This window comes from Myxine glutinosa, chromosome 2 (assembly GCF_964187855.1).
Source record: "Myxine glutinosa chromosome 2, kmMyxGlut1.1, whole genome shotgun sequence".
NCBI lineage: Eukaryota > Metazoa > Chordata > Myxini > Myxiniformes > Myxinidae > Myxine > Myxine glutinosa.
The window spans coordinates 39,226,941-39,253,339 of record NC_136262.1 but is presented as its reverse complement, the minus strand read 5'-3'; the positions used below and the strand labels follow the sequence as shown (position 1 = coordinate 39,253,339).

General features: G+C 36.8%; 1 protein-coding gene across 1 annotated transcript in view; it reads left to right on the top strand.

Annotated features, from left to right (window-relative positions):
* LOC137422393 (adhesion G protein-coupled receptor B3) overlaps positions 1–26,399 on the top strand; it is a 209,035-nt gene that overhangs the window by 112,881 nt on the left and 69,755 nt on the right. The window contains exon 11 of the mRNA XM_078773200.1: positions 7,802–7,942. Within this exon, the coding sequence (XP_078629326.1) occupies positions 7,802–7,942 (141 nt within the window). The remainder of the gene's footprint in view (positions 1–7,801; positions 7,943–26,399) is intronic.

The window sequence follows — 26,399 nt, the reverse complement described above, 5'->3', positions numbered from 1 at the left end:
CGGATTCGCAATTGGGTCTACGTCCGGGATCTATAAAATTTTCTAAATTTTAGTCCGGGAAAGAATTCCCAAGAGTGGGAACTTTTCCAACGTTCCTAAAATTGTTTTGCTCTGTCGACAAAACAACAACAACAACAACAAAAAAATAACAATAGCAATAATAGTAATACTGTTGCTTTTCTTTGTTGGAAATTTCTGGGGTGAAGGTTAACAGGTGTTACCAGTAGTCACCATGGCGTTTGTGGCACAGAACTTTGCGGTAACCCCTAGTGAGGCACAGTTCCGAGCGTTACTAAAAGCGGACCTCTTGAAATTGGCCAAACATTTTAACTTGGAGGTCCGAACTAATTTGAGGAAGGCAGAGTTGCAGACCACGGTGATACAGTCTATGGTGGGATTAGGAACATGGGACGAGTTAGCCTGGGAGTGGCTACCTGAAGAACCAGAAGACGTTGAGCTCCGGAAACTGGAGTTGCAATTACGGAGCCAGGAACGGATCAAAGAAGAAGAAAGGAAAGCAGAAAAGGAAAGAGCAGAAGAAGAAAGGAAAGCAGAAAAGGAAAGAGCAGAAGAAGAAAGGAAAGCAGAAGAGAGGAGAGAAGAGAAACAAGCAGAGGAAAGGAGAGTGGAACGAGAACTCCAGGAAAGGTTAGAAGGGAGAAAAGCAGAGGAGAGGAGAGCTGCCAGGGAACTCGAAGCAGAGGAGAGAAAAGCCGAAAGGGAGTTGAAGGAACGTGATCTGGCGCTTCAGCAAGAGATTAAATTCAAGGAGCTGGATTTAATGAGAGAACGGGGAGAGGTACCACCCTTGCTGACGGGGTCGACACCTAGCCAGAACACCTGGGAGGTGGGCAGACATGTGAGGCTGGTTCCACCCTTCAGTGAAAAGGAAGTCACTCAATTCTTTCCACACTTTGAGAAAGTGGCTCGACAGTTAAACTGGCCGGAGGAGGCCTGGACCATACTAGTGCAAAGTGTGCTGGTGGGTAAAGCTCAAGAGATTTATTCGGCGCTACCAATGGACCAATGTGCAGATTATGAGGTATTGAAGAAGCACATCCTCAAAGCCTATGAGTTGGTTCCGGAAGCTTACCGGCAAAAATTCAGGAATGCCAGGAAGAGGGAGAGTGAGACCCATGTGGAGTTTGCTAGAGTGAAAGAAAACATGTTTGATCGGTGGTGTGAGTCAAAAGGAGTTGGGAACGACTTCGAAGCATTGCGTGACCTGATGCTGGTGGAGGAATTTCAACAGTGTGTCCACGAGGACATCAAAGTGTACCTGCAGGAAAAGAAAGTACCAAAGTTGTGGGACGCAGCAACCATGGCAGATGATTATGCCTTAACACACCGGATAGGGGTCCACGAACCTAACTCCTCGCCTAGATCTCCGCAGGGGAGGTGTGGAACAGCAGGTGCGGAGAACGACAATACATGGCGGCGGCCTCGAGATGATTATGGGGACAACGCTGATACCCGAACTGTTCGAAATCAGGGGGCTACGGGCCCAAGACAAACTTATTTTTCGGGGGGCCCGAGGCAGACCACGAATTTTTCCTCCGGGCTTACTTGCGCTTTTTGCAAGAAACCTGGACACTTGATGTCCAGTTGTTACCTCATGAAAAGGGAAAACCCAGAGCGGAGTCCGACTATTACCACTCCGAATGCGATGGCAAGCGTAAGAAATCGCCCACAGAAGAGTTACCAACCATTTATTTATGAGGGGTTGGTCTCACTCAAGGGAGACTTGACTAACCCAAGACTGGTTAGGGTTTTGAGGGACACAGGAGCCCATCAATCCTTAATGCTTGAAGGCATTTTGCCATTGTCAAAGAGTACCGCAACTGGCGATAGTGTTCAGTTACAAGGGATCGGTGGCTGTGTTAGTGCCCCACTTCATGTCATCCATTTGGAATCCGATTTGGTGTCAGGACCGGTCACCGTCGGTTTACAAGCCACGCTTCCTGTAGAGGGAGTATCTGTGATTATCGGGAATGATTTGGCCGGGGGGCAAATTTATGGTAACCCGAGGGTGGGTAAAGAGCCCCGCAGGGGAAATAACACTACCCCCGCTCGGGATGGCGACCAAAGTTCCAAGTTATTTGTAGGGGGACTGAACTTCAACACAGAGGAAGAAGTTCTGACCTCTGTCTTCAACAGATATGGGCCGCTGGTGGAAGTGCGGGTGGTAAAAGACAGGGAAACGCAACTGTCAAGAGGGTTCGGCTTTGTCACGTTTGCAAGCCCAAGAGATGCCAGAGAGGCAGAGAAGAATTGGAATGGTAAGGATTTGGAGGGTCGGACCATAACAGTAGGGAAGGCATTTCGTAGGCGTCGAGAGGTCTACAGAAGAGGACAACTTGGCAGTAGTTTTGGGGTTGGCAGCAGCCGATATTACTATGGAGGCTCCCAGAGTTACGGCACCTCCCGAAAGAATGAATGTCAGAGCACTGGCCGAGAAGGAGACCGCCAGTCAGGTAACGGCTGGGACAAGGGGTCCCACCGTAACTGTTAGGAGTCTGGAGAAGTTGAAGCACTATATACGGGGGAGCCGCCGAGCCGGGGCTCCTACACGGACTAACCGTGAACGCCACGTTCTTAAAGGCGTCCAGGTAGTGAACTTTCCTGCACGGACTAACCGTGAACTCCACGTTCTTAAAGGCGTCCATGTAATGAACTTTCCTCCCCGGACTAACCGTGAACTCCACATTCCTTAAGGCGTCCATGTAGGGAATACTCAGCTGGGCCTCCCGAAATAGTGCTTTCGAGAGGTTTAACTTTGGGGGCTTTGGTCACCACCTCTTAACCGTCATTCAAGAGAAACTAGAAGTGGTTGACGCTTGGTCCAGAGGGAATTAATCTAGGGGATGGTGTGAAATTTTGTTGCTTTATTTTTAAGTGATAACTGTGCCCGGGGGGAACTGATGATTTGGGGGTGTGAGTTATCTGATTTGTTTATCAAAGTTGGCCGGCAAAGAAAGTTTTCGCTGGGTTCAAACTTTCTTTCTTGAAGGGGGGGAGTGTTACGGATTTATGTGAATTACTATTCAGGTCATTGCTTATTAATGTTTATTCGATTAAAGGTTGTTGTGATTAAAGGGTCAGGAGCCCTTCTGGGGAAAAGGAGACCGGAAACGGAAGAAGAAAAGACACGAGGTCCGGGAGAAGCGGCGATCTTCTTCCTCTTCCTCGCCGAGCTCCGACGCGAGCGGTATCGATATTGAGCAGCGTGGGGGACGCTGCGTTGGAAAGCCCGTCTGGCGAAAGGAGTTACCTGCGCGGGGTAATTACCCATTTACACGTCAAGTCGCCGTGGGTTCGTGCACGGAACCAAGCGTCCGGCACAGTTTGCCTCACCGTCTACAAGGACGCGTACGGGTCGCACCTTGGGCCTCGCGCACGTTGCAAGCCACGCTTGGTTTTGCCCTGTTGCTTGGCAAGGAGGTGTGCGCTGCAGCAGCTGTCCCCGGTACGAGACGTGCACGTTTGGAGCACGTCCGCCCGGGGTTCGTTCAACCGCCCGTGTGCGGAGAAGAGAGACATTGTGAGGGACAGTGACCCCAGTGGTCGTGAGTGGGGAAAGGGGGGGACACATATATAAGATGGCCATCTTTGTAATATTGATTGTTGATTGTTGATGGTTGTTGATTGCTCGGGGAATATATTATTGATAATTCCGGATCCTTGGTGTGGGGTTTCTTCTTGACCGGAATTCATATTGATTGCGTTACGAAAGCGTATAAACCATATATCTTTCTGGCGGGGTCCCTCCCACGGTCCGGGGGTCACCAAGACCAGGTAGTTACCGGGAGGACCACGTAACAATATGCTTACTGTAACAATAAATACACCAATAAGCAACATTTCTGGTAATTTCTGGGGGGGGGGGGGGGGGTAAGCCATGCTTTGCCTTTGTGTGTTTATGATTGACTTTAAAAATCACGTGCTTTTCACAGCTAAAATAAGTCATGAAATGTCACATGACATTTCAAGTAGGTATGCACAATGCAACGTTTCCCACTGATTAGATCTAGTAAATATCAGTTTTTGAAGCTTGTTTAGTTTGCCTTTTGTGCATATCCATGAACATGTGACCAAAACAGTGAACATGGGACCATTTGGGAAGTACAATGTAGGAAGTACAATTAGGCATTGGATGGAAGATCCTTTTGCATTCCTCTCTTTTTAGCCGCGTCGCAGACGCTGCTCATAGAGTGCACTCTGCTGTTGTTGTTGTTCTTCTTCTTGTTCTTCTTCTTCTTTTTCTTGTTGTTCTTGCAGAGAAGACAAAACCTCAAAGCTCCACCCATTCTGGGAACCATAGCTCCACCCATTTTGGGAGAGGCTTCATATAAACAAATATCCACCATTTTATTAACTCGCATAGCTTTGAGGCCTGTTTTGTAGGCCCATGGTGTCTTCCTCTCTCACACAGTTTTATTTCAAATCAAATTCGATATATCATTTCATTTTTCACAGTCGCTAACATAGTTTTAGACTCGGTTGAAAAAAAACGGGAAGAAATCCGATGAAAGTTGCCCTTTATAGAACGAAATGAATTCTCAAAGGCCTGTAACTTCAAGTCCATTGAGATTTATTTTTTTTATCGCGGCATGGTCAGTCATACACCGCCCGAAATAACAGACGGGAAAATGCCGAGATATATATATTTTGTTTAAATTGCGGCATGGTCAGTCATACACCGCCCGAAATAACAGACGGGAAAATGCCGAGATATATTAAAAATTCGTCCATTTGATGACAATCGTCACGATGAAATATTTAATTTATACGTCGTCACAATAATGTGGAGAGAGGAGCATAGCTTCGTTCACGTGTCGCCACATACGGGAAATTGCCGAGATATATTTTTTTAAAATCGCGGCATGGTCAGTCATACACCGCCTGAAATAACAGACGGGAAAATGCCGAGATATATTAAAAATTCGTTGCCACACACGGGAAATTGCCGAGATATATTTTCACTTTGCACAAAAATAACATCAAGTAATCGAATCAATAGGAATGTCCTGTGCCTATAACATCGACGTTATAGGCACAGCTGCATCTAGGCATTGTGTAACATCGACGCGGCTTTTGTTTTAATTAAAACTTTTTGTACTTGTTGAGAATGAGAAGGCAAATCAAGTGTTGTCCTGGTGAAGGGTGAAACTCTCTTCCGGCATGATACCATATCCAAATAGGTTACCAGTTCTTTGGTGCACTGTAAGTGCCTTGGGGGCCACAAAATGGCAACTGGTATGAGCTTCAAAGCCGGTTAGGGCAGAAAAAGAAGTAACGTTTTTGGCCCATGTTTTTCATGAGCCTGCTGGCTAGGCCTAACGTTCAACTGAAGGTAGCAAGAATTTGTTGTTCAGGATACGGCATAAATTATACTCTTCCTTTGATACACCGTGGGATATTTGAGCTCCGCCAGGTAATGCTAGCCGACGGGACACCACCAAGCTTAACCTCAATCCGCCAACTATCAGGGATGCCTCTTCATGGTGGTTGGAGCCCCCAATGAAAGTGGGGGGCCAAATCTTCCCCATTCTTCCCTGCTTCCAGGATTCGTCAGGGCAACGCGGTCATGGTGAAAGTGCCGATTGGTCCCCAAGAACTGGCTCTTTCCCTCTTGTCTCTCTCTCTCTTTCTTTATATATATATATATATATATATATATATATATATATATATATATATATATATATATATATATATATATATATATATATATATATATATATATATATATCTCTCCAACTCTGTGGTGGCCCTGATTTTGTGAAAGCGGGGGTACACCATCCTGCACGTGGGGGTAGCGGGGGTACACGGGGGTACACCATCCTCCTGCAAGATCTATCGGCTGTCTCCATGCCGCGGGCTTGTTCAAGCGAACTGTCCGGGGCTATACAACAACAACAATCCCCATCCGAGGGACGGCATACTCATTCATGATGCATCACCCTGGCTGCAAAGCACCCACCCGACAGTGTGGTCAGGTCGAGAAACGAACCCAGACTAGACAGATGAGAGGTAATTTAAGCGTGCTCCCCCTCTGCACCATTCTGTTGGACATTCATACTCAGGAAGAGATTTTCCCCACAAGCAAATGCTTAGTAAGAAATAGTCTTACTTGGAGGTGTGCTCATCATTGTATTTAACATTGTTTCTTTATACTTGAATGTAGACATGAGAGATGAAAATAGAAGACGTTATCATATGGGATGTTAAGATCTCACAGTAAGTAATATAATTATTTCTATAGTCATTAACTGTATTTATCAACTGGTTATTTTGAAGGAAAAAAAAAAACTAAGTGAAAAATCACTCCTCATTGAACCTTTTTGGGCAAACAAAGTTAAAGGTTAAAATTAAAATTCATGTAACTTTTCCAAAAATTTTTTTTCAGAACCAAGCCTGGGGTGTAAAATAACTTCCTGCAAACAAAGGTGTAGTGCAGAAACGTCTTTAAGCAAGTGGAGGTACGTCATAATTCTTTAGGAATGGCCGAATCCATTGTGAAATTAGCAAAACCCCTCATTTTTCCTAATAATGCTGTTCATTGATCAATTCTGGCATTTCAAAGCTTGCTGATCCAGTTGCTTGAGATGTAATGAGGCTGTAATCCCAGGCCGAGGGCTGTCCACAGTGCAGGCCTAATATCGATATATTCACAACCATATCAGCTCTGCACGTTCACTAATGCACCCTCTCTCCTGTCTAATTCCACCTCCTTTCCCTCTTCTCTGCCCCTGCTCCCACATTCCCTCCATTCTCTTTCCCCTTCTATCCCCTTACATTCCTGTCTCATTCCCTCCCACCCCACCCGCAACCCTTCACCCACAACTCCAACTGGTATGATAACTATATGGCTCCTAATGGTCGAAAGGCAATGCAGGTGGATAATGCACATCTGAACGAGATTCAATCACAAATTCAATCTGCTCGTTGAATTGTCAACAGGGTGCCACTGAGACACTGATATTGTGCCCCTGTAAATTGGGGCAGAATTTGTTGGGGATGCTAGCGCACAATGGCGTACTCATTTAGAAGAAAAAAAATTGCACCGTGGGATATATAATGTCCATTAGTAAGAGCTATCAGATAGAAATGGCAAGCAATGATGTCGAAAGAGGTGAAAGTGCTTTTATGTGGAAAACAGTCTATTAGTAGAGAAGTTGATGGAGTATGTGGGATTTGAACGTGGAGTTTCAGCATCACAAGGCAAGTACCCTGACTGTGAGAACGTACGGGACATTGTATTATTTGTTTTATGCTCCTTTACCTATTTTTTCCGCTTCCCAGAAAACCATCATCTCCCAACCATAATGATTGAGAACATTTAAAGTATAATTTCAATGCTCCACACTAGAGTAATAGAGCATCAGATCGCACAATGATGTTTTGCTATGGATCATCATCCGCTTGCTCATGACCTTGAAGCTCATAATAATTTCTCCGATTCTCTTGATATGAGGAGCAACTCGCTCCAGATCGTCGTACTTTGAAATCACGAATGATGCAATTGGCAGCATACGCTACCAGCCTGATGCAATCAATCGATCAAGTAAATCCAAGTACATTTACTGAACGATTTTTGGGGGCATGCTACAAAGCAAACACTTCCCCTTTGTTTTGCATGGTGGACAAAGCCATTATTATTGTACCTCTTACACGAGCAATCAATTGTGTAGAGGTGACGTACCCTCGAGGTTGCCGTGGCAGCGATTTTGAGTCACAGTCGATGCTGCTGGGTATACCTACCTCGGTGTGAGACCATTTTCTGTGCTTGTTTCCACAGCGATTGCCATGCATAAAGTGACACCGACAGATGCCAACACGGAGATTGCATTCCCTGCCAAAGGACAGGAGGGTCTCCCAGAATGGGTTAGCTCTTCAGAAGACCGTGTTGTCATCAGCAGAGACAGCCTCTCGAGCCAAGGTATGTCGACGCCTTATTCCATGACTTGCCTCCCTGTATTGTTCCCGAACAACTTTATGACTGGTTATTGTTTTAAGTTTGCGTAATTTTGAATGATCACAAATTTGGTGGTGCTTGTGTTTTTTTTCACAGGGCAGGTGTACGCATATAGTGCTGTAGTAGGGTACGATGTGGTTTATGGCTCATTGCTTTTAGCTACGGCTGCCAGATAGCTCTGCGAGCAAAAAGAAGGCCTAGTGTGTACGCCCTTCCTTCCGGTACATAGCCTTTACCCTTGCCAATACTTATAGACTACCTCCTAGTGGTGCACCATGGTGAAAGTGCTCTTGAGGGCACTGGCTAAATATTTGGAGGATTTTGGAGTAGGCTGGTACCCTGGAGGTGTACTGTGCATTGCCCTCCATTGTGAGGACTTTCTGTGACACTCACCAATCCAACCAGGGTAGGTGGAGCTCATTAGCCTTGGTAGGCAGTCCACCTAGGAGAAGGAAACTCTGATTGCAAATCCCCTTGCTGCCTTGCAGGGTATGTCTCTTTTGAGAAAGGCTAGGTCCACAGCTGATTGTGGTGGCATCAGGAAGGGCATCCGGCCACAAAAAACATGCCTCAAATATTCATTTTGGCGAAGTGGCCATTAGGTGAATCACGGCTTACACATGCAAGCATGGAAACGGTCTTAAAACGATGATGATGATGCTGATGATATGTCTGTCTTCTCTCAATCTTTTGCTGTACACTATTTCCACATCCTTCCCCTTTTCTTTAACATCCCCCATTTCTCCCATGTCTCTTTTCCCCTTCATAATAACTACGTTCCTCGTTTCTATTATCTGTTGAACAATCCCTCAACTCCGTCTGATGTCTGACCCTTCATTAATGGCAAAACTACTTAATCTCACTCAACATCTTACTCCTCCCTAATTCTGAACCCCACATCGATCCTTTCAATAAAACTCAATTTTCTTTGATTCTCAATCCCTTATCAATCCATTCCCCTACCCTCCATGTTTTACCATACGTATTTGACCATGATACTATGTAATTGATTAATTAATACCAAAACACCTGATCCCTGACCTCAACCGCTCTGAGCATTAATTTTGCCCCACAACATTGCCCCTTAATTTTTTGTAAGCAATAATGAAGCGTGCTTCGTACATACAGTAGGTACATAATAAATAGAAGGTTTATGATTACAGGTAAGCATCACCGACCTCCTGCTAGATATCGATTGAGATTTTCTTTTTTTACGGACGCTTTTATGGTCTTTAATGCAAGTTTTCATTGAGATTTTTATTTCACAGTTTACACTTATATAATTTAAAATTTTCAAATGCTAGATATCGATTATGGGTTTTTTCCTGGACATCCTTACAATTTTTTTACATAAAATTTCATTTACAGACGCTTTTTCTTTTTTTCATTTACGGACATTATTGTCATGTTTATTTCACAGTTTACAGTTATAGAAATTACAATTTTCAAATACTTGGTATTAATTAAGCTTTGTTTTTTTGTTTTTTTAATGTGTGTTTATGTTTTTTACGTAAATTTTCATTTACGGATGCTTTCTGCCGAGTCTGCGATTTTTTCCGGTATATCGGCTTCGACGTCCATTGGCACACCAAATTTCAGATTTCTACGACACCTGGAAGGTACCGAACATTAATATCAATCAGTCAGTCAATCAGTCAGTCAGTGGTTAGAAAGAGCCTTATAAATTAGACTAGTGGGGTATGCTTACACCTTGTAAACAATAAGTATGTATGTACATAATAAGTAATAAGCTTTATGATTATAGCCAAGCATCAACGAACTCCTGCTACATATCTTTTTTGGGGGGTTTTTTATGGACGCGTTTAAGGTTTTGGGTTAAGGTTTTTTTATCGTAGTTTTACATAGAAGGTTTTATTTTACAGTTTACAGTTATAGATATTACAATTTTCAAATGCTAGATATCGATTGTGGTTTTTTGGGGTTTTTGTTTTAACGGACACGTTTACGGGTCTTCACCTAAATTTCCATTTACGGATGCTTTTTCTTTTTTTCCTTTACTGAAATTATTGTCATGTTTATTTCACAGTTTACAGTTAGATATATTAAAATTTTCAAATGCTAGATATCAATTGTCGTTTATTTTTACAGACATGTTTACGGTTTTCTACGCAAATTTGCGTTTACGGACGCTTTCTGACGGTTCTGTGATATTTTCTGGTGTGCTGGCTTCGATGTCCATCAGCATGCCAAATTTCATCTTTCTACGATATATATTATATCCCTGGTGTTGGGCTAGCGGCTAGGGTGCCGGCTTAGGATTCCTAGGATCCTGGGTTCGAATCTCGGTCGATCGCCGAATTAATGCCAGGGGGGTTGACTCAGCCTGTCATCCTTCCGAGGTCGGCTAATTGAGTACCAGTTCACTGGTAATTCCCTGGTTGTCGTTGAAGGCGGCAAAAAGGGTTGGCGTCAGGAAGGGCATCCGGCCGTAAAACATTGCTTCAAAAAGGGGACCAAAAAACAACAACTACCACGGTCCCCGAAAAGGCCAACCCCCGCTTTGCGGGGAAAAATGGCCTCTAAACGGTGTTTTTTTTTTACGATATATATTATATATTGTATAAGACAGATAGCTTACCGTTCATTCATTCGTGGTTACGCTGATTGGCTGTGTGAGGCTAGGTGCACTGTGATTGGCTCCTAGCAAGATTGAGTAATGTATCATATAGGCCTAGTAAAAGCTGATATTCGAAATCTGATTCCATATGTCATGATCGGAACACTCCTTGTGATTATCCTTGGGAGCTCAATGCAGCAAGGTCCCAAACAAACAAACAACTCTCCTTATTGTGAGGTGGTTGTTGAAGATTTACACGCTGGCATGTTCCGGCTAGCTTGGAGATGGTGGCACGTGGGTTTACACGACAGGCATTGTATATATGGATGTACCCTAGTTTATTATGGTGCAACAACCCCACACGTGCCGTAACGACTCCAAATCTTGTTTTTGTTTATCCTTTTGGCTTGTATCATTGAATGTGTGGCTGACCTGGCTTTAATTAAATGCATTTGTTTAATCTGTACAACTTGTAATTTTCAAATTACAGCTTATGGGAACTTATAACAGCCTTAGTTAAAAACGCACCAATTGTCCCGATCAACCGGCTTAGATGATTACGACTTAATTAAGTAAAATAATCGAAAGCTGCTTTGTTGTCAGACAATTGGAACGCACTCTCTAAACGACTATATAGGTTATACGGATCAACATTGCGTGTTTTCAAATTTAGGATGTATATTTGGAGGGTGTGCCATATATTTAGAGATTTTTTTTTTTTTTAAGTTGTCTCAGGTGATAACATTATTTCTATAAACTTTTTTTTTTACCCTTGAGAGTTATGTCCTTGGGTGAGTAGTAGAATTACCTTTAAATTGATGTATAGGCTGTGTTTGCACTATTTTGGGGTTTTGAATGATTAGTGCATTTGAGAGGTCAAGTGACTCCTTCGCCAATTTTACCGATCATTGTAATGGCTTAATGAACTTGTTTTTCACATCTGATAACATTTTTCTCATCTGATAACATATTTGACGATCGGAGCTCACCATCTCGCCAATTACATAGGTAGCTGGGTTGAAATCCGAAAAAAAAAACACTTGGGCTTTTTATAAAGCATTGTATATATTGATCAACCCTCAGAGATCACGGCAACAGGTGGTGGCTCAGTTGTTTATACATTATGAATTGTGACAAAATGACAGCTTAAACCCCCTATTTAGGTGCATCGTTGTTAAAAAATGTTATCCTATCAAATTTTGTGCTGATTAACCTTGGGAGCTCAGAGGAGTAGAGCCACAAACAAACAAGAAAAGCATTTTGCCTTTGTATGTACTAGGGCATGCCCGTACTATATCTACATCTAAAATTATATCCCCCCCCTCTATTTACATGAAATGGTTTGGTCCAAAGCGAACGGCTTGCGAGTACGGTGACAATCCCCCCCCTCTATTTACATGAAATGGTTTGGTCCATTCGCAAAGCCAAAGCGAACGGCAGTTACGAATCGCAGTTACGATGAATCGCAAAGTAGTTTTAATTAGTTTTAAAACATAGTTTAACGCCAACATAGTTTGCCAACGTGAAATAAATGAATACGCTCTCAAATGTGCCGTCCGAGGCAGAGTGTGTTCGCCACGTTCGGCACACGCGATAGCTCGCTGCTCTCTGATTGGTCGAATCGTTTTTTGGACATAGCTCGGTAAGTAATTGTCCGATTAATATGAAACCTTGAAAAGGCACATCCTCGGGTCCCCAGCAATATACCTGGCAAGTTTCAAGTATATCGGACCGGTAGTTGTCGAGAAACAGCGGTCGCATACACACACACACACACACACACACACAGACAGAGATTAGTGGAATTATAGATAGATAGATAGATATATATATATATATATATATATATATATATATATATATATATATATATATATATATATAGACATATATATATATATATATATATATATATATATATATATAGACATATATATATATATATATATATATATATAGACATATATATATATATATATATATATATATATATATATATATATATATATATATATATATATATATAATATATATATATATATATATATATATGTATGTATGTATGTATGTATGTATATATATATATATATATATATATATATATATATATATATGTATATATATATATATATATATATATATATATATATATATATTGTTGCGGTTGTGCCATAAAGGCAAACCCCCTATAGTTAAATTGCACGAAAACATGTAGCCTGCAGTAGTTAGTTATGTCTTATTGAATGTAAAGATTAGCCCTTTCCCATTGTGTAGTAATCAAGACCAATATGCGTTGAAGTTAAGCAGGATCAGTAGTGTAATAATGTTGCTTCTGGGACACCTCCGTTTAACATGGGAAATCCCTATCTAATGTCATTTACCCCCTTGTCTTTTTCAAAAATCATAAACACCTCTATTTCTCCCACCCTCATCTTTATGAACCTTTTGTCTGTAGTACCTATCCTTAATGTTGTTCATTAGACCACTCAAACACTACAAATATTTGTTTTCTCTTATAGACCTATCATCCTTCTTCTACATATCATCTGGCAGATTAATCTTTGACCCATTCACTTCCATATTAATTCTTTCCCTCCCTCATTGACCCTAAACACCTATATTTCTCTCACCCTTTTCTTTACGAACCTTCTAACCTTTTGACATGCTATCCTTATTCATTAGACCACTTAAACACCTGTGATCCTTCTGACCTTATGGACCTTTTAACCTTTTACTCTTAATATCATCTGGTGAATATAACCCACTCAAACATCGACCCTACAAATATTTGTTTATGTGTGGGAAATAATTTAATTCTCCTACAACTCTCCTCACCGTCTAATACATTAACAAAAAATATGTTTGAGTTTGGTTCTTTATTAAGATATTTTAACTGAGCTAAGATAAAATGGTAAACCTCCCTCAATGTTCTTATTTGAGCGCCTCCAGTGCCACATACCATTTTTAAATTAAAGTATATATTTTCCTGACAACCATCAAAGTTTTCCGTCCACTCAAAAATATTTCCATCTTTTTTACCCAATTCACCGGTATTTAAATTAATTCTCTTATTTGTTTTGTGAACTTTTTTACCAGTTGCCTTTTCAATTATACCTATTTGATATTTTTCACATTCATTATGTTTTCCATTTATATACCAAGGTTGATTACACCTCCACTCTTTAGTCTGGTTGATACTTGGTTCTATCATTTATATAATAGTAAAAAAGGCGGCGGTAGCCCGTTAAAATCCCCAACCCCCCCCCCCCCCCCTTTTTAACTTATCACTTATATATATATCTTATCACTTATATATATCTTATCACTTATGTATATCTTATCACTTATATATATCTTATCACTTATATATATATCTTATCACTTATATACTTATATAACCATAAGGGAGACTATCAATTCCATTTTCTAAAATAAACCTCTTATCATCAAAAGCCCCCAATGCTTTCTTATTTATCTCTTCTGAATATAATTGATGTTTATAACTTCTTATTCCATTAATCTTTCTAAACTCTTCTTTCTTTGTTGTTAAACAGTTATAATAATCCTTAAAGTTTATTGTTTCTTTAATAACATTTTTCTTTACACCTTTTAACTTCTTATCAGTCTTTTCAACGTTATTCACAATGTATTTATAAGCATAAGCCTTTGACCTCAATCCCACAAATTCACTCATAACATTTCCTCCTAATTCATCCTTGAACTTTCCAATCACCTTTTTATTTTTAGAAGAGAACAACTCACTCTCTGGACTGTAATTACTCGTGTCATAGATATTAATGTCTCTTTTCATGTCTGAATAAACATCGTTGGTATTAATTTTCAAAATAAAACTATCTGTATCCATATAAAGTAGATTAACATCATTTTGATATTTCTTCCTCAAGTTATTATAAAAGTAATCATACATTAATGACTTTGATAAATCAAGAATTGTTGTTCCAATATAAATAGGTTTGTTCATTTCAATACTCTCTTTAATCAAATGGATCGCACAAAAGTTCTCAGTAAAGACCTCAGCTCGAGTAAAACTCGGTCTATTAATTAATTTTGATGCTTGTTCCCAAGATGTTGATAGTCTGATATTTTGTCTTTTCCTCACATTCTCCATAGTCTTACCAAAGACCGCATTATTCATCAATTTATAAAAGTCTTTCTCAAAATCTGTTTTTGACTCTGTTCTTCTTTGTGTATTAAAATCAATGTACCCCTTTAACCAATGACTTTGATTGAACTTTAGAACCCTATGGATCTTCTCTACTCTTAGACCTTTTGATAAATATTGTCGCAAATTTCTTTGGTGTAGAACATAATTTTTCTTGTTATATAATGTAGTAAGTAATTTTTCTGTTGATTCACCTATATCAAACGATCGTTGATAATCACTCAACCATTCTTTCTTTGGACTTTCTTTCTCACAAGCAAATGGGAGATCTTTGTGTAGGTTATGGAGTTCCTCTGGATATTTTAAATCAATTTCAAAATAATAACCAACTTTTTCTTCATCCAATTCTTTTTGTGTAGAGATACATACATCTTGTAAAACGTTTTTGTAGTCTTTTTCCTTTACCCATCTAAGTTTTCCATAAGGAAGAGCCTGAGACATTGCCCAGCCATACAGGTTGTTCGCGTCATAGTACATCAAGTAAGAACTCTCTTTCGTTGGATCATAATTTGGAAGATATTTGTTATTTGCTTTTGCGTATCTACTCGAGCAGACTTGTGAAATTCCACCTCTTTTTGCCTTTTCAATCATCAAAAGCATATCAACATCGGTTATCAAATCCAAATCTTGTTTTGTCATTTTCAACATCGCACTCCAGGCCAATCCAGGTGCTGTGTAGTAGTGAGCAGGATCCAATCCATATCCAGTGCGACAAACAGATCTAAAGGCTTCAAATACATCGGCCAATAAAAGCACATCAGTTTTGAGATACAAATCGTGATACTCGCCAAGATTCTTGATGTTATATTTTTCCCAAACATTTTGTGCGTGTACATAATCTTTATCAGATATATGACTATTATTTAATTTGTTATAGAAATTTTCTTTTGAAGGAAGTTGTGTTTCATTGAATCTCTCAAATGAGTCCATATAGTCATAGGGGTAAATTCCCTTTTGTGTTAGAAAATCTTTATCTAAAAAATACTCTGAAAGACATGGAAACTCTTTTAGATTTTGAACCAAGTTAACCAATGGACTTGCCATGAATTTAAATGTATCAAGAAATCTGATATGAGTAATAGGAGATGTGTGAATTGTTTTTGTGAATGAAATGTATTTCTGATCCGTGTTTGGAATTGCTGAGATACTTCCAGAAGTCTTTGAGAGTTCCTTGATAAATAGATGTGTATCATAATGAGCGTTGTTATGAAGAAAGACAGGAATGAAAGAGGGGAGTTGATAATTAATATTACAACTTTGATGAGCCGGACCTCTATATTTACCAGTGAGATGACAATGGTCTCTAACCTTTAGACCTTTACCAATTTTCTCCTCACAAATATGACAGACATTGTTTTTTATAAATTCCCTTTTTTCTTTACTTGTTAAGGACATTGGTTTATTGGTTTCTCTCATTATCTTGGTTAATCGAACACAGTCTTTTTCTAGTCGTTTCACAAACTCCTCTGGGGTATTTGAGCCTCTATACATCTCTAACTTGTTATATTTATCACCAACGGATGATTTGATATAATAACAAAAACCACAAGGAGTATGTTTTTGATATTTATTTGTGTATGATTCTTTTGGATCTTGAGAAGCAGTATCAATTTTTTCTAAAATACTTTCAAAATCAGCATATATAACAAATGGATGTTTGATCTTTTTATTTTCATCTTTGAATGTGATCTTTGAGCCTTCTTTAGGCATATTGATTACCGTTGATTTATGTTCGCCACAATAATTTGAATGTTTATCTAATCTTTCTTGTGAATTGAAGAAGTTAAGACAACGCAAACAAATATATATTTTATTTGTTCTCTTACAGACTTGTGGTTTTATTAATTTAGCAATATCTTTGATGTATGTATAATGTGAATTTTCGTCTGAATTAAAATATAGAAGATTAATATGAGTTTGTTTACAATTGTCAGAAAGCTTTAAAACCTGAATGTTGTTTGTTTCTGTTAGACCATAAACATTAACTGATAAATTATTCATCTTTTCAAATTTAGGAATATCATTTAAAGTCATCGGAAACTTTAGATCTTTCGTATTTAATGTATTCTCATATTTTTTATAATGAGATACTCTTTCATCATGAAAATGTGGAGGATGTAAGTGTGCTAAAATAGACCAGAGAAAACATTTATTGTCTTTATTTTTGATATTGATAACTGCTTTTCTATTTTTGATAACACTGGGTAAATCAATGTAAGAAGAAGCTTTTAGAGGATCTGATTTAAGAATATGAATGTCTATGTAAATAATTTTTCCTATATTGAATCCACTTCCTACGATTGAATTATCCACATCTTGCTCTTGTTTAATAAGTTCATCATAGACTCCTGATGTTTTAAAATCTTGATATGAAGATATAAAGTGTGGCTCAGTTCTCATGTATGGTGCATCTATAACTCCTTCATCCTTTGTCATTTCTAATTTTACTCCCATATAAAATTTAAGTGGTTTCATTTCCTTTAGTGTTTTTTCAATCAACGTTTGAACAGCAGGTTTAACTATTTCTACAGCATCAACTATAGACTCTGGTTCAGGAGGTTTGAAGTTAAAGACTCTTATTTTAATATGTCCTTTGAATGCTCCATCAGAGTTTTTAGTTGTGATAAAATTTGATAAATGTAGATTTGTTTTAAGATGTATTTTGAAGCCTTTCTTGAGGATATTTTTATTACATGTAGAACAGTGTTTTGTTTCAGGTGGAAGAGGGGAAAGTTTGTTTAAAATGTTGTATGTATGTTTTGCGGTGAGAATATGTTGTTTATAATATTTTACTTCCTTCTCGCAAGTATCACAATAAACCATATTTATAGCGTGAGAAAACGTGGTGTTTTATATATATCACTGTGCTTAAAATAAAACACTTTTGAGCTTTACAGCTCCGTTTTATATATATCACTGTGCTTAAACTAAAACACTTTTTCACTCAGAATCATCTAAGTCATAACTATCACATGAATACTCAGAATCATACTCAGAGTCATCAATAAAGCTACTCTCATAACTATCATTTGAGCACAAACTATTAGTATCATAACTATCATCTGTGTTCAATGAAATACTATCATCACCATCATCCAAGTTCAATGAAATACTATCATCACTATCGTCCGAGTTCAATGAAATAGTAAAATCTTCACTGCTGTATTGACTCATATTTAATTAGCAAGAAAAATATTCCCATCAATATCTATATACTTTCTTTCATTAACAGATTCAATCTCTACAATTTTTATATCAAAAGTTATCTTTAAATAATCTCTAACTATCATAGAACGAAATGACATTTCACCAGAAATATTAACATCATTCATTTTACTTAGATCTACACCCTTTGGATTATTAAAGAAAATACAAATGTCTCCTCTAGAATTATTAATGGTCTTATCATTCTTTTTCAAAGTATCGTGGTCAATCACTTTTTCAAGCTTTGAATAAATTGCCAGGAGTAGAGGAGAAACTTTTGTTAGATTTACTTTAATGGATGTCTTTCCAGGTATAGTTAGAGCTCTTCCTTTAAATGAAATAGAGGGGCTCATGTTATTTTCCATAACTGGTTTTACCCAAAAATTTCCATATTTATCTTTGTTCAATTTAACATCTTTGACATATTTTTCTATATCTTCCACCGAAGTAGAGATTGATTGAAATTTGTCTTTTGTGCTTTGAAACATTGTATTTATTAATGAATAAACTTGCGTTTAGTTTAAGTAAAAATTTACCACATAAATATGATAAGTTCTGAAGGATATTTAGAATTTCCAGACTCTCCATATGATAAATTAGAGAATTGTCCGGCTTGTGATAGAGTGGGGCTTAATGATGAGGATTCATATAAACAATGTTTATTCTGTGATTATATTCTAATTAATGATAATAAGAAATATAAAAAAACATATAACTCTTTTAAATTAGAACCAAAAATGAATTACTTTACAAGATTAATAAGAGAGATGAATGTTAAGCATTATGGTGATAATACACCATTTCTTACAAGGAAAGAGACTCTTTGTATTGAGGAAATGTATAAGGGTTTAATGATATTTATTATTCAAAATAATTTTAATGGAAATGTTAATACAAGATACTACATAAATAAAATAATGAATTATTTTGAAATTAAACCAGAACTCAGGATAAAATATAGAGTTTCTAAAATAGCTCAAAAAAAGTTGGATGACTTGTTTTCCAAATATATAAATGAATGATTTTTTACCCGTTTGGGAAAATAAGATAAAATTTAATAACCATAAAAACATTCCAAATTCATTGAGATGTCTAATAGTTGGTTCAAGCGGATGTGGGAAAACCTGTTTACTTTTAAAGATGCTCCTTGGTCCTAATTTTTTAGATTATGATAATTTAATAATTTTTACAAAGTCAAGTTTTCAACCCGAGTATCAACTACTCTCACAGGGTTTTAATGCAGGTCTTAAAAAGGAAGACATTATCGGTTTATTTAAACTTCAAAACAAACTGAATGATTATAATATTGAAGATATAATACAATTATTTTGTGATACACAGAAATCAAAATCGAAACCCATAACTTGTATTCTCAGTGATAATACGGATGATATACCTTCACCTCAAGATTTAGATAAATCAAAAAAGAACCTCGTCATCTTTGATGATTGTGTTAATGAGAGAAACCAAACAGTAATGGATAGCTACTATACAAGAGGGAGACATTCTTCTTGTAATTGTATATATCTTAGTCAATCATATTTTCAACTCCCTCGACGCTCAATAAGAAACAATGCCAATACTTTTATTTTATTTAAGTTAAATTCAATAGATGTAAATAATTTTTGGAGAGATAATTGCTCTACGTTATGTAGTAAAAAAGAATTTGAAAATTATATGAAACACACGATTGGAAAATATAAATATATTGTTGTGAAACAAGATGAGATACTAAATGATATTTTTCAATAAATAAATACAGAAAATGAATACTGAAGAAAGAGAAAGAAAGTTTAAGGAACATCAACAATTAGTTTCAAAAGTTGTTAAACAACAGGAAGAGATAAAGAAGAAACGGAGACAGAAACTAACTGGTGAAGAAGCCTTTGAAAGAAAACAAGAGAAATTCTTTAAACCACTTTTGAAAACTCAACACTCACCTACAGTTCCCACAGTAGAATTTACTCCGAAAAAACTTCAAATGCTCAAAGATTTTAGTCAGATAACAAAACAAGAACTTGGTGAATTAGAATATGATGACGAGGGATTATTTCGGAAACTTGAGGAGGTAAATCAACCCCCTAATTATGTTGTGGAAGCTCTTCAAAACAATGAATATTCGGCGGGTTCAAAAACCAGAGCAGGTCTCATTCCAACAGAAGAACCAGCAGTGTTTCATCTTGTGGAAGAAAAGGTATTGATATTTAATGATGAATTGATGTTCTTGAGTTCTACTCAACCAAATGTTAAATTAACTCCAAGATTAATGTTTCTTCTAACAAACCCCGGATTCAGCGGTTCAAAATATTTTGAGGAACCACTTGATATGGAAAGAGAGGAAGATAGGGTATATATTGAGTTGCTAAATGCACTTGATTATGGAGTTTCTGTTGCTGGTAAAAGTAAGAAGAATGAGAAGGAGAAACATATTATTGATGCTTTAAGTAAGCTTGGTTCGGGTGTTAGTTTTCTTCCAAATGACCCATCACAATTAGTTAATAGGCTATTATTGTTGTTAGGTAGTAAGAAGGCTGGAAACAACAATTGTTTTAATGAATCCTCAGCCATTTTAGATCAGTTGATGAACATGAAAATAATTAATAAATGTCAATACAAAGATATTTTATTAGATATTAAATAAGATGAGAAGCACAATTCTTAGTTTTAATTTCACAACGAGCGATTACACAGCTTCATTCCCTTACCCACTACAACTTGACCCCCTTACCTCATATGAGGCATCTTTGTTGTCAATGGAAACTTACAATACCCTTTTTAATATCACAGAGAAAAACAACAAGTTTAGTTATAATCCAGGAAGTGGATATAAAACTATAACCGTTTCACCTGGAGCTTACGAGATTTCTCAAATATCTTCAGAAGTCTCTCGCCTTATGAAAGAAAAAGGTGATGAACCAAAAAATATTGTAATAGATATTCAAAAACACACTTCAAAATCAACTATTAAACTTAAAAATAATTATAAAGTTGATTTCACGATTGAAAATTCGTTCAGAGAGCTATTGGGGTTCTCTTCTAAAAAGATTGAAACTAACGGGACGTCTTACAGTGATAATGTCATTCAAATATCCTCCGGTATAAATTCAGTATTAATTCATTGTGATTTGATTGATGGTGCTTATAACGATGGAATAAGAACAAATACAATATTTTCATTCAGCGCATACTCAACCCCGATTGGTTATAAATTTAATATGGAACCAAAAAATCTTGTCTATTTACCTGTGTCAGGAAAAACCATATACAGAGTAAATTTTAGGATAACCGACCAAGATAATCGTATGATATCCTTTAATGATGAAATTATATCCATCAGAATTCACCTACGTGAAGTTTTTCAATAAATAAATAATGGTTATTGTGAGAAAACACGAGTTGGGAAAATATAAAATAATTACAGGGGATGGGATGTTCCTTTCACCATACTATAAGGGTGAAGGTATGTTTCTTGGGAGAGGATACTATAAACCAAAGCGACAACGGGGTGTGGGACATCAATTGAGAAATAAAGGAGATGGGATAATTGATACTCTAATGGGTATTGGTTCAACCATCCTTAAACATAAAGACCTAATTGGTTCAACTGCTTCTGCCGTGGGCTCCGTTGCGGGTGCTATAAAGAGTATAAAAGATGCTCAAAAGGAGTCTCATAAATTACAAGCAATCAAAGAAATTAAAAAAGGTAAAACTCAACTATCTTCACAAGAACGACAAAAAATCATTAAAATACTTGGGTCAGGGTTTCAACGATTTTAATGCTATATAAATACAAGTATGGAAGCGATTGATAGTATCTATGATTTGGATGATACGATTATCATTTCAAACTCTACTAAAAAGGAAGACTATTTTAAGGTAAATGCTATAACAGGAACAGACTGGAATTCAAACGGAACAAAAAGTTTTGAAATAAATAATCAACAAACTTACTTGAATATAGCTGATAGTTTCTTGCTGTGTAAATTTAAATTCACTAAGGCTGCGAATAATACTAATGCTACACTCGTAAATGATTTCTTCTGGAAAATGTTTGATAGTGTCCGCCTGTATATTGGAACACAAGAGGTTGAAGCGGTTGATTATGTCTCTGCTACATCTGAAATGATGAAATTTACACTATATTCGTTTAGTGATAGAATGGGTAAGGGAGCTGTTGAAGGTTTTATTCCTGATATGTCAACGGGTACAAACGCAGACCCTGGTTATAGTCAAAGGAAGTCAATGTATAATGATGAAACAAAAGCAGTGAATAGTTTTACCGTAGCAGTACCTCTTAAAGGTATATTTGGATTTTGCGATTATGATAAAGTTTTGTATGGGCTTAAAATTAGATTTCAACTACAAAGGAATGATAATGTAAATAGGTTGCTTTTTGGGGATGAAAATGCTTTTGGAGAAAATAATAAATTTGTTATTAATGATTTGTGTTGGTATATCAGTGAATATACTCCTAATCTTAAAACGGAAGAGATGTTAAATAGAAGACTTAACTCAAAGAAACCGCTAAATGTATCATACCTTAAAAGAAGATGTCAACACGTTAAACTGGAACACACTACCTACACTTGGAATTTAGGTGTTCTTCAAGGAAAGCCACGATACCTCTGGCTCATTTTTAAAAAACCAGATGGAGAGGACGGTACTAATAAGAATAATGCCCTGAGTGATAATGCAAAGGTGAAACAACTTCGGGTTTCTCTTGATGGCACATTTTATCCGCGAGATAGATTGGAAATTGATTGGGAAAAAAATGATTATGCGGAAGCCTACAAGTCCTACCAAAAGGTGTGTGAAAGTAATGGTAATAATGATCCTATTTTGGATATGGTTGCGTTTCAAAAACTTTATACAATCTACGCAATTGACCTGAGTTCTCAAAAGGAAACTATAAAGTCTAATCGAGTGGATACTTCTCTATACATTGAAAGAGGGGAGAGTGAAGAGGTTAATGCATATTGTTTGCTTTTGGAGGAAACAGAATTACAGATTAATACAGATAATGGTGTTATGATTAATATCACATAGGTTTTTTCTCATAAATAAATGGTTGGGGTATATGTTAATCAAATCAATCTTAATAAATTAACATCTTGTATTCAAAATCAAAAGCCTTGTATTATTAATGTTAATACAATTCAAAGAAAAGGAGCTGTAAGAATTGATGTTTTACTCACACACACACAAGTAAAAACACTAAATGATGTTGGATCACTTAAAATTAAAATGACGAAACCTATGTTAAAGAAATATTCAATAGACGAGTCAAGAGGAGGATTTCTCCCGTTTCTAATTCCTTTATTTGCTGGTTTAAGTGCGGCGGGAGCATTGACTGGTGGTATTTCAGCAGCGGTAAAAACTGCTAACGAAAGGAAGGCACAACTAAAAGCTCAAAAAGAATTGGAAAGACATAACAAGGAGTTGGAGAAACAAATTAGTGGAAGTGGTGTAATTGTAGATTTTGCTCAAAAACTTGAAAGTCTACCTGATAAAGCTAGATTGTTGGTTGGAGATATGCTTTCCTCTATCGCTCAAGCGGGTGTTAAACTAACTAAACGGGGTAATGGATTGTATCTTTCTCATAAATAAATGGATAAATGGTTTAAACAATTTGGAAAGAATACAACGTCAAATATAGAACTAGCTAAGTATTGTAAAACACTAAAAATTGATAATGTGGTTATTTGTATGAGAGATGAATTAACACATATAAATAAGAATACAAAGAATATTATTATGAATTTAGACACACAGAATGGTTCTCATTGGGTTTGTATTCATAATAGTCAGGATAAATATTATTTTGATAGTTATGGTATGCCACCACCTGTTGAAGTAATACAATTCTTACAGAATGGTGTTTATCAAACATTCCAAGTTCAAGAAATTAATTCTAAATGTTGTGGCCAATTATGTTTATATGTATTATTTCAACTCAACAATAATGAAAATTTTTATGATATCATTTTTTATCTAATATAAATGACCTATGTTGGAAAAGATGGTTCTATCTTTGGAAAATCCTCTCAGGATATTGATTTATCAAATTATTATACAAAGGCACAGGCTGAACGACAAAAATATAGTGTAAGTAAAAATATTAATATGAAGAATACTTATAAATTAATCAATTATCCAAACCCTACAGATGCGAATGACTTGATTAGATTCAGTGATTTATCACAATATATATCTTTAAAGAAAACAGCACGTTTTGTGAAACAAGTAAAATTTACAACCACAACACCTGGTTATACTGACCATACACCTTTCCTCATTGAATTTAACTACCTGCTTACAATTAAATTTTATAAAGAAGGACATTTAGTTAATATGCGAATTAATAAATGGGGGTATGATATGCCTGATTTAGGGTATAATTGGTCTTTTTCAATAAACATAGAAGACCTACATGATTTAAATCAGTCTCGTAAAGAAGAATATTATCCACTTGGTGAAGATAAGGATTTATGTGGAAGTACAATTAGTAAACAACAAATACGTGATTTTAAGAAAATAAAAATATATGATAGTATAGCGATGGTTCGCATGACAAAGAAGGAAGGTAATGAGATAAGGATAGAAAGCCGAGGAATACAAACCGATTTGGTAGTGGGAAGATGGGGTGGTATTACCTGTCATAATATTAATCTCACATATATTTCTGATACATAAATGGCAGGAAGAAGACTACAAGAGAATTATAATTTTTGTATTCAAGGATACCTACAAGAAAAGGGTGCTCGGTATTACATACCTTATGATTTGGAGCATATACATGGGAATTTTGTCATAAAAAACTGGCCTTATACTGATATTGTTAAACCCACAAATAGAGACTTGTTTAAAATATTAAATAAAAATGAACTTCTCAAAGTTATGAAATATAAAACTCTTTTAGAAATCGTCAACAAATCTTATTGGTATCCTATTATGAGAAAAATAATTATAGATACAAGAATATCTCAAAATCCAGATGAGTATATGTATAATATTCTTTGGGGTTCAAACTCAAGGGTAGCAAGGGATGAGGAAGGAGTTGAAGAAGAGAAGGAGGAAAGAGAGAAAAAGGAGAAGGAGGAAAGGGAGAGGGAGGAGAAGGAGGAGAGGGAGAAAAAGGAGGAGAAGGAGGAGAGGGAGAAAAAGGAGAAGGAGGAGAGGGAGAAAAAGGAGAAGGAGGAAAGGGAGAAAAAGGAGAAGGAGGAAAGGGAGAAAAGGGAGAAGGAGGAAAGGGAGAAAAGGGAGAAAAAGGAGAAGGAGGAGAGGGAGAAAATGGAGGAGGAGGAGAGGGAGCAAAGAGAGAGGGAGGAAAAATATAAAAAGATGGAAATCACTGAGATTCATAAAAGATTGAGTGTATTAAAGCAAATAAATCAATCTCAACGCACCGAAGAGGAAATTAAAGAATTAACAACTCTTATGAAGATAATGGTTTCAAAAATAAGAACGTCAATGTCTTCAATTTCAGAGATTTAAACGAGAAAGTGGTGAAGAAGAAGAAGAAGAAGAAGGAAAAGATTATGTGATTGATGATGTTGGTGTCATTGACTTTAGTTAGTTTTTATTTGTAAATAAATGGAGGAGAGAGTGAAGGCATTCCTTAGGATTCTTTATGTTTTAAAAATAAAGATTGAAATGTATATGTTGAAAACCAAAAAGGTTTTGATACTCTGTCGGAATTTTTCTGATAAATAAATATGAGTTATTGTCTCAAATGTAAAAAGAAAACTAAATCTAAAAATATCTCTTATGTTAAAGCTAAAAATAATAGAGTTTATCAAAAAGGAATATGTCAAGTATGTGGCTCTAAAAAGTGCCAATTCATCTCTCCTAAAAGAGGAGGAGACATACAAAAGTTTCTGTCAGGAAGTAAATTTACAACAACTGGAATTCCAGGGGAATTACACCTTCCAGGGTATTCTTTCTGTGGTCCAGGAACAAACTTGGATAAAAGATTAGATGAGGCTGACAATCCTAAACCTTGGTCTAAACCTACAAATAGGGTTGACGAAGTGTGTATGAAGCATGATATTGCTTATGGGAAAACCACTACGTTGACTGAAAAACATAAAGCCGACAGCGAAATGTTGTATAATTTGTCTTTGATACAAAATCCAACGTTGAGAGAGAAAGTTGATAGGTTTATTGTGAGAAATTTGATAAATGCTAAATTGAAACTTGGTCTTGGTTATTCCTCAAAAAACTATTAGGCTCTAATGATGCCATCAAGACTGAGGAGCTTTTGGCTGAAGAATTACACAAACCTATAATCACAAAGTTTAAAAGAAGGAAGGTTTATTCTAAATACACTGACCACATATGGTCCGCTGATTTAATTGAATTGAATAATGACAGGGGATACAGGTATGCTTTAACCGTTATTGATTTGAGGAGTAGATTTGCCTGGGTTGTCCCTTTAAAAAATAAAAGGGGTGATA